Source organism: Benincasa hispida, chromosome 1, assembly GCF_009727055.1.
Source record: "Benincasa hispida cultivar B227 chromosome 1, ASM972705v1, whole genome shotgun sequence".
Taxonomy (NCBI): Eukaryota; Viridiplantae; Streptophyta; class Magnoliopsida; order Cucurbitales; family Cucurbitaceae; genus Benincasa; species Benincasa hispida.
Genome location: NC_052349.1, coordinates 32,842,814 through 32,853,245, shown reverse-complemented (window position 1 = coordinate 32,853,245; position 10,432 = coordinate 32,842,814). Strand labels below are relative to the sequence as shown.

The following is a 10,432-nucleotide window of genomic DNA, read 5'->3' as shown; positions in this document are numbered from 1 at the left end:
CTTTATGGAATGGTCATAAGTGTTGTGACTTGTCATAGATGGTATGATCCTGATCATTCATTTGGGGACATGCAAGCGGGGGCGTTCTATACAAAGAGTTTGTATAAGACCTGACCACGAAGTGTTAACATCTCGTTATATAACACCGTTCATGACAGAGACTTCACTTCATTAGGATGATCATAGGTAACATGACCCCAATCCTGAGTGAGTTGGGAACTCCTGCCATTGAAGGCGGTCCTTTAATTTGTATGGATGCGAGTGGTCAGGTCGATGATTCAAACCTACCATTTTAGGGACTCGTTTGATTTGGGAGCTGGGAACTCAGCTACACAAGATGGAATTTACTCCTTCCCCGAGGCAGGGATAAGTAGATAGATAACTCCCTTAAGGGCGGATTCTAGGGTTTGAACGATGTGCCGCCACACACTTTCTCTTGGCTCGAGAGGTGTTCACACATAGTTGGACTATGTTGTATTATTCATTAGAAAAATTAGTGGTACTTAAGGAGTGAGATGTAACTATAGGGGTAAAATGGTAATTTGCCCCAACTGTACTTACGAGCATCTGTGAAGAGTCATCGTACTCATGATTCGTTATATCCATTGGACACAAAAATGTATCTGTGGTAAGAAGAGTTCAATTGTTGGTCTTTAGTGAAATATCTGATAGTTAACGGATGGTGGATCTTGTGGCTAAAGAGTTTAGTCAGCTATTCACGGACCATTGGAGCTTCGAGCCACAGGTCCATTAGATCCCCTGAGTAGCTTGGATAAAGTCGAGAACCAGTGTTTGAGTTAATTTGAATTGTTCAAATGACAAGAGGAAGTTCGATTATATATGATAATTAATCCAAAAAATTCACGTTCGGACGTGGGTTAGTGGGGCAGCATCGGTTATTATAACCAATGAATTAAAATGAAAATAGTTTTCATTTTGATCGATCGTCCAAAAAAAAAAGAGTGAGCGCGCGTTGGTGAAAAGAAAACAATCGCTTAAAGAATCGAGAGCCTATACGATAGTCAACTCGCACCTACACGATCGACCACCTCATACCTAAACGATCGCACACTTATTCTTACATGATCGCATAGCTTCTCTAAATGAACGTATAGTGTTCCGATTTTGCTAAACGATCGTATACCTTTTCCTGAACGATAAGCATTCTGCTATGCGATAGCGTCTTTTTCCCTCCCACTTGCTTATCACCTACACGATTCGTGTTTCCTCATTCCTTTACCAAATTCACCAAAGACCACGCTTTGGGTTCTCACTCCGAGAATACCCAGGGCTCTTTTCTAATGGTGTCATCCCCACGACGTTCCTGTTCGCGGTTGTTCATGCTGCTGCAGTCGACGCTTCTGCTGGGCATTGGTAAATCGCGTGGAGGTTTTCCGCTGCTTTGAGTGGTGAAGTTTGAAGAATGTCTTCAACTAGTATGGCACTCTTTCCCTTGTTATTTTGTTGTTCATAGCATGTCGATAATTAGTGTTTGTTTGCATAACTGTGCGTTTGAATGTATAACGTTATATTTCGGTCACTGTGAGATCGGAGCGATCCGAACGCGCTCATGGAACTCTTCGGTAAGAGATCCTTCACCGACAATATCAAAATCTACCAAGAGAGGAAGATACATCAGGTGCACTCTGCCGTTGGATTTGTCTGGAAATATCAATCCTCCAATCAACGTGAGAATATATGCTTCGAGCATGTCGTTGCAGTTCCTCTTCATCTGCATTACCTGGTAGATGGGAATATTAAGGTGAATAATCCAAAATAAATTGACTAGATAAACAGTAAACATAATAACAACAACAATAATACTAACAATAACATTAACATTAACATTCAAACATTCAATATTCAATAATCAATAATCAATACATCATTCCAAATAATAGTAAATAACTATATACATAACCTTTGAGTGACTTGATTGTAGAGTTTTTCTAAAAAATAATAGTCACTGTAAACAAAAAAAAAAAAAAAAAAAAAAAAATCAATACAAAATTATGGACATTTTACATTTTTGTTTTATTTAAGAAATAAAACGTCCAATTAACCGACTAAAATTAAATTCTTCAATTAATCCACTATAAAATAAATTCTCCAATTAATCCATTATAAAATAAAACATTTTAGTTTAAATCCAATACCACTATTAACTTTAAATTTTTATTTTTAAATTTCATTTTCTTTCTTTAATTCGTGTTAGTTTTTTTTTTCTTTTCTCTACAAAATAAAGTAATATCACTATTTTTCTCCATTAGGAACATATTCTTAATTTTACATTTAAAACTACTAATAAATTTTAAATTTTTGGCAAAATGAAAAAAAGATTTAAATATAAATTTTAGATTTAAAAAGATTTATTTTCTTTAACTAGGAACATATTTAAATACCTATTTTTAGATTCCGTTAAAATTTTCTTTGAACGTGAATTAAAGATAATTTTTTATTTTTAAAAATTTGAGTTAAATTATTTTTACTAAAAGTATGGAGAAAATGTGATTTTTTTTTCTTGTGAAAAAATCTCCCATTTTACATGTGATGCTAAAAGATATAGAAAATGTGATTTTTATTATTTTTCTATTATGTATGATGTTAAAAAATAAGAGAAAAATAAACTATTAATGATTTCAAATGTAAAATTTTTATTTTTCAAATCTAATCATTTCAAAATAAACAAAAATAATACCCTATTTATCTAAATAGTTTTAAAAGTGTCTTTTTGTCTAATTATCTTTGTAAAGTATCTTTATCTAAAAATTTTCTTTTGTAAAATATCTTTTTGTCTAATTATCTTTGTCTCTTAACTTTAAATTCTTATTTAAATATCTATTTTTAGATTTATTTTCTTTCTTTAATTCGTTTTAGTTTTTTTTTCTTTTCTCCACAAAATAAAGTAATATCATTATTTTTTTTTCTATTATGAACATATTCTCAATTTTACATTTAAAACTACTAATAAATTTTAAAATTTTAACAAAATGGAAAAGGATTAAATATAAATTTTACATTTAAAAAGATTTATTTTTTCCATTAGGAATATATTCAAATTCCTATTTTTAGATTTTGTTAAAATTTTCTTTAAACGTGAATTAAAGATAATTTTTTATTTTTAAAAATTTGAATTAGATTATTTTTACTAAAAGTATGGAGAAAATGTGATTTTTTTGCTCGTAAAAAAATCTCTCATTTTACATATAATGCTAAAAGATATGGAAACTATGATTTTTCTTATTTTCTATTACGTATGATGCTAAAAAAATTAGAGAAAAATAAATTATTAATGATTTCAAATGTAAAATTTTTCTTTTTCAATATAAATAAAAATAATACCCTATTATGTCATTAAAAAATCTAGAATCATTTAGAAGTCTGATAACATATTTTTAATACTTAACCCGAACATATATAACACAATGTTAATCACATGTAATTCTCCCTTACGATAATTTATGAAATTAAACCAATATAAAAAAAAATTATGAGAATCAATACAAAAGAAATTAACCTACTATAAAAAAATATATCAACTTATTAAAAGAAAAATATTGCACCTTACCGAAAAAAACTTTGAATAATGGTTTGTAGAACTTTTCATCAATATAATATCCACTGTAAACAAAATAAACATTAAAAAAAATCAAAAACTTAATTTTTTGTAAAATAACAAAAATATATCAACTTACCAAATAAAATACTACACCGAAACAAATTAATAATATGAGGGTGTAAATGAAGGTAGAATATGATCGGTATTTGAAAAAAAAGGAAGAAGGTGGAAGAAATGAAGGAAATTTTTGGATGTTTGTTGAAGATGAAGAAAGATGAAAATTTGTTAACGGTAAAGGAAGATGTTTCTTTTGGGTGAAGATGAAATGAAAATTCAATGATGAAAGGGAAGATGAATTCAGTCAGGGTGAAGATGAAAAAATGAAGGGAAGATGATTGTTTTAAGGTGGAATGAGGCGGAAGAAGTTGGGGTTTGAATGCATATGTTCGCATAGACGTATTCTGACTTATATATATATATATATATATATTATATATATATATATATTAATGCGTGAAAAAAAATAATAAAATAATTTGAAATGCATCTCTTGAAGAAATAAGGACAAAAAATCTACATCTTTTTCCTAAATAATTTCAAATCACCTCTTATCCTATACTCATTTCCTACTCTTCAACTCCTTAAGAATCATTATCCTTCTCATCTTATCTTATTCTAATCTTCATCTTCACTATCAAAATTGAAAAAACCCTCTGAATCTTCTTCCCCTTCAAATATCAGAAAAGCACACCAGAATCTTCAAATCATGGCTCATAATCATTTCTCCACAATTCCCAGTTTTATCCTTTCCTCTTTTTTTTTTTTTTCTTTTCTTTTCCAAAAAATTAAATATTTATGCATATTCTCTCTCATCTTCTTTTTCTTTCTCATCACATATTTTCTTCTTTCTCTATTTTTCTTTTCCAATCACCGTCCCATCATGCTCCTTTCACATCACATGTTTTCTTCTTTCTTTATTTTTCTGGAAAAATAGGATTACATTTGAAAATTATTAGCAAAACAGAAGCTCTACAGAAAGTTTTTACAAAAAATAAAGTAGAATTTTTGTCCTATTCATTTCCGGCTTCTTGGAAAACGAAGAAAATTATTTCAAATGATAAAACTGTTGAAAATATTTCCGAAATATAGTAAAATTTTAGAATTATCAATGATAGACACTGATAGACTTCTATCAATGTTTATCAACATCACAGATAGACACGGATAGTCAGCGTTTATTTTACTATATTTTGTAAATATTTTCGTTTATTTATCTATATTTTAAAATAGTCCTTAGACCGAAATTAGCCACATCAACGTTGGTCAAGTGGTTCACTTGACTATGTGAAAATTTAACAACAAAAAGAAAATACATATTGATTTCTCTTTATTTAAAGTCTTATTAGGTTTTTTTTTTCTAAAAAAGAGTAATAATAATAATTAAATTTGTTAAATAAAAATTAGAAGACTCCTTTGGATTGTTCGTATCCCATATTATGGGAGTGAGTTTCATAACTTTGAAATAAAAACATGGAGTATATTTATTTCAAAATAAAAACATGAGTATTTTTTTATTTACAAATTTCTTATCAACTATTATTTGTTTTCTTTTTAGTTCGATATAATTGAATAAAATATATATGATTAATGCATGATCATCTTCAAAAACTTGAAATTTTAAATTAAAATAATCAAATAAATAATGTATTGGAATATGCAAACTAGTATATTTAGGGAGGAAATTTAGATTTGAAAGCTTAATCTGATTTTACTAGATAGATTAGAGATAAAATTAATTCTCTTTTCACATGAAATAGTGATAAAATGCGTAGCTTAAAGTATGGACAATCAGTTCTCAATCATGAAAAATAAATATTTTTGTATTTATTGAGTTTTCACTTTTCATTCACTTTCCTAATATCTCAATTTCTCTTACATCTCCATTTTCATGTATCTTTCAAGCTCCACGTTGTTTAGCTCTCTATGCTTCATGTGTTCAAGCTCCCCATTCGCTTGCTGGGATATTAAGAATATTTGATATTATTTACTTTATTTCTTGTATTTACACAACCCCATTGGGCCTATAAATTCACCACCATTTTCCTCTCTCTATATCTCTCTAAAATCTTCACAGTCGGCATTGACCGAATCCTCCACCTTAATCACGTCGGAACCAATTCGGCGGCAGCCCGATGAAGCCACTAAATCTAATCCAGACGAGGAGAGGCTTCAGCGAAGGAGCAGAACTAAGAGACCCTCGAGTTCATCGGAAACTGTTGATAAGGAAAAGAGGACGGTTCGGAAAAGAATAGAAGACAGTCTCTCTGATGAAAACTATTCCTGGACAGAACTTGATTTCCGTGATATTGAAAGATCCTTGCCAGCTGATGCACTGGAATACGGTAGAAGTGGACAAGGTACGAGAATTTCAATCAACATTATTTAACTAAATACACTTGGCCTTAAATTTGTTGTTTGCACTTGCAGATAGGATAACAGAAAGGATTTGGGACGAAAGGGTGATTCGTCTTGCGCTGCTGTATAGAGCGGCAGTAACGGGTGAATGGGACGTTGCAGAAGACATTTTCAATCAAGATACTGGAGCAATCATATCTAGGATCACCCTTTTGAGCGAGACTGCTCTTCATGTAGCCGTCGGCACCGGAAACAATTTGGATTTTGTGGAAAAGCTTGTGGAACTTATGTGTGAACGATCGCTACCGCTCAAACTAAAAGATTCATATGGAAATACTGCACTTGCTGTTGCCGCCATTGTTGGGAATGTTAAGGCTGCAAAAATCTTGGTTGGGAAAAATAAGAAGCTGCCTTTGGTTAAGAATAAAGTCAATTACTCCCCTCTTCTTCTCGCAGCAAAATATGGGCATAGGGAAATGATTTTGTATCTTCTATCAGTAACTAAGGATGAAGCAGTGTTTACTGGTAAAGCTGGTGCTAGGCTTCTCAATCTTCTCATTACATTTGATTTCTATGGTTGGTAAACTATCTTTGACCCTCTACACTCCATTTTTGTGGCTTGTGAGGTTTACTTTTCTGAAACATCAAAACCATGTTCCTTTGATTTACTTTTGGAAGAATGGATGGGAATTGGTCCTTATGGATACGATACAGTTATTTCCGATTTATAATATTATTTTTCATTCAACTCATTTGTCTTAAACGTTGTTGACTCAAATTCAATTCAATTATAATATTATGAAGTAAACCTAAATGAATCTTGTAGTAAACAAGATTTTTGTATGGTAAAATCTTAACTCTCTTCAAATGTATTAAAAATAATAAATTTAAATTTAAATTTAAAATATTATAAAAAAATACATATTACGAAATTTATATTGAAATTTTGAAATTTGAAAGTCAAAATAATATATAAATCAAAATACTGAAAAATTCAAAATTCAATATTAAATTAACATAAAAACATAAAAACAGGAGATGAAAACAGAAACGGAAACGATGTCAAACAGGTCTTATAATTTCCATTTTTGGTCGGTATAGCTTAACTGGTGAGTAGTAATGTTTGAATCTCCCTGCCCCACTTTGTTGTTGAACTCAAAAAGGAAAAATCTTCCATTTTTGGTCTGTGAGTTGAACAGATGTAGCTCTTGACATATTGAATCGGCTGCCGAAGTTGGCCGTCGAACAGGATCAATATGGGGTCACTGCTCTACAAACGTTGGCCGAAAAACTGACTGTGTTCGAGAGCGGAAGCCAGTTGGGGTTTTGTCGACGCTTACTTTATCGATGTTGGTTTACAAATATGTTAATTTTATGTTTGAACATATGTAATTCCACCATTGTAAACACCGTTTTAATTGTTTCTATAGGCCTTGTTGTTGAAGAATGTGATGCTCCTCTGCCCAACCAACTCAGAGATGTCGAAAACCTGAATCAAATCTCAAACAATGCAGGTAATGTAGTACTCTGTTTGGACCCCTTTTCCCTTTCCATATGTTATAATTGTTTCCATGGTTTTACCTTTATAAATCATGAACTGATTGTTGCTAGTTGCTTCTCTATGCTCTGATCAAAGCATTTTTGCTTAACTAGTAATCTTGATCTAAATTATTAATTTGTAGAATCCAAAGGTGCATTCCATCAACTATTGACATCCATATGTACTGGGTTTTAGAAAATTGGGTAGCCACTGAAACTATCTCTGCATTTGTTAATTAAAAACTTAAAACCAATCCCGTTTGATAACCATTTTGGATTTAGTGACAGCACCATTCGTCGAGAATGTTTATGACACAAAGCGTATGCATGTGGATGCACATATGCTGGTTAGACGCTTGTGTAAAGAAGCCTTAAACATAGGAGAAAAGGGATGTGCTAGCCTATTTTCAACTTCATTATTTTCAGCTGCAAGAATGGGAACTCTTGAAGTTGCAACAGAGATTCTTAGGGTTTATCCGTATGCGATTTGGTTTCGTGATCGCCATCAATGCAATCTTTTTCAACTAGCGGTTCTGCATCGACAAGAAAAGATTTACAATCTTATATATCAATTGACTTCACACAAACATTTTGCAATAGTATTTGTAGATGAGAATGAAAACAACATTCTGCATTTAGCAGGAGAGTTGCCACCATCTGATAGAATCTCTGGTGCTGCTTTGCAATTGCAGTGTGAACTACAATGGTTCAAGGTAATGGATATGCATCCCTTTTTTTTCTTTAAAATTATTATTTTTAAGTTGATGAACAAGAAATAAGAAATGTTGGGCCCATTTGATAACGTTCCCGTTTCTTGTTTCCAAAATTTGAGAAACGTTTCAAAAAATAGGGTAAAATTTGAGGAACTACCAAAATACTTTCTCCCTATTCCATTTCCATTTTATTTAGTTTTGTTTCTTTATAACACAAAACATTGGCTTGGCTGTTTGGTAGTGTGGCTATTTGTCCTGGGTTTGATTCTATTTAATCTATAAAATAAGAGAAAATGTTAAAAAAAAAATACAAGAAATGATCACCATATGAGTTCATGGTGGTGGTTGGAGTTGGCCATAAGGTGGTGATGGTCGCTTGAGTTGGCTAGGGTGGCCATCGGTGGTTATAGTTAGAGGTGGCTAGAGTTGGGTGGTGGCCAGTGACAAAAAAAAAAGAGAAAAAGTAAGAGAAGAAAATGAGAAACGAGAAACAAGAAATAATTATCAATCAAGTTCTTGTTTCTGATTATTTTTCCAAGAAACGGGAAACAAAAATAGTTACAAATATATTTCTATTTCTAGTTCTTAAAAAATAAGAAATAGAGACCAGGGACCAAGAAACAGGAAACGGGAACGTTATTGAACGGGTCTATTATAAACATACAAAAGTTGGAAGAGCTTTCTATAAACATACATAACGTTAACAGCTTTGTCCCTTTTTTTTTTTCAGGAAGTTGAAAGCTTAGTTCAACCCTCCTATAAAAGTATGAAAAATAAATATGGCAGAACACCTAAGATGGTATTCAGTGAAAGGCATAAATACCTAGTTCATCAAGGTGAGAAATGGATGAAGATCGCTGCTTCATCATGCACTGTCGTTGCAGCACTGATTGCAACGGTCGCATTCACGGCAGTTTTCACTGTACCTGGTGGCAACAACAGCGATCAAGGCATACCAATTCTCATACAAAACAAAGCTTTCATGGTTTTTGCAGCTGCAGATGCATTGGCATTGATCGCTTCGTCCGTTTCAGTAATGATGTTCTTGGAAATACTCACTTCTCGTTATGCAGAAGACGATTTTCTCAAGGCGTTGCCTACTAGATTGATTATGGGGCTCGTTTCGTTGTTCATCTCTATATCTTCCATGGTGGCAGCCTTTGTTCATCAAGTGAAATGGGTGTGGATTCCAATGATATTATTTGCCTTCATGCCTGTTATCTTGTTTGCTATGTCACAGTTTCCTCTCCTGGTTCAAATGATTTCTTCCACATATGGGCGCAGCATTTTTGGTTTGCAAAGTGAGGAAGTAATTCACTAGCAGAGGTTTAAGTACCACTGGTTGCCTTTCTTTTTCTTTTCTTTTTTAAAATAGAATCTTCCTTGAATAGAATGAAGCAACATGACTTGTGAAATTGCTTGTTAAGTAAAGCTGGCTTTCAACCCAAAGCCCATTTGTACATAGGTTGTGTGCTTGAGAACTTTTATCTAATTTTTTGTTGGGCTTTACTTGAATTTTCAATGAGGAACATGTTAGTGTAGATTTTCAGAGACAGCATTTGAGGCAAAGAGTGTAGTTGTGAAATCGAGGAGTTAATAAGCCATAAAATTGGAATTTTTAGTCGTGGGGTTCACAAATTTCTTGGTTTAAACAATGAGCTGAGTTCACAACTATTTCGACGAAACGCCCTTTCTTTTGCTTACTCGATAGAACAAACTTTTTAGAAAGTTGTACCCCTGTGTGTGATGAAAAGAAAGAGGCTAGTTTTTTCTACATGGTAGGTCTTGATAATATATTTCCATTCGTTTTTAGTAAATAATATTTTATCCAAATTAAATTTGGATATTTGAAAATGTCGAGATCAAGATGAAATGGATAAAATATAAAGATATTTTAAACTTGAAAAACACTCTATCTTTAAACTTTTATAAAAGTAACAATTTAGTCTTCATGTTTCCAAGTTTGTAATAATTATTTAATCTTCTTTAACTTCAACGTGCAACTTTTTTATTTCTATACTGCTAAATTTGAAACAATTTAGTTTGTATCATTATAAATCAGGTTAAAATTAAATGTCAATTTTATTATGTAATAACTTGATCTTTATAATTTATAAATAGATTTTATCTCTAATCAATTTATCAATCTATATGGTTTAGAAACTAAAATATCTATGATTTTGAAAATAGAGATTAAATTGATTCA

The 10,432-nt window shown here is 31.7% G+C and overlaps 1 protein-coding gene across 1 annotated transcript; it reads left to right on the top strand.

Moving 5' to 3' along the window:
- Positions 1–5,681: 5,681 nt before the first annotated feature.
- Positions 5,682–9,623, top strand: LOC120076954 (ankyrin repeat-containing protein ITN1-like; the record flags this gene model as incomplete). Its single annotated transcript, XM_039030875.1, has 5 exons — positions 5,682–5,976; positions 6,047–6,550; positions 7,174–7,488; positions 8,156–8,226; positions 8,957–9,623. Coding segments are annotated over 5 exons (1,776 nt in total), but the record flags the coding sequence as incomplete, so codon positions are not given.
- Between the last annotated feature and the right edge of the window lie 809 nt (positions 9,624–10,432).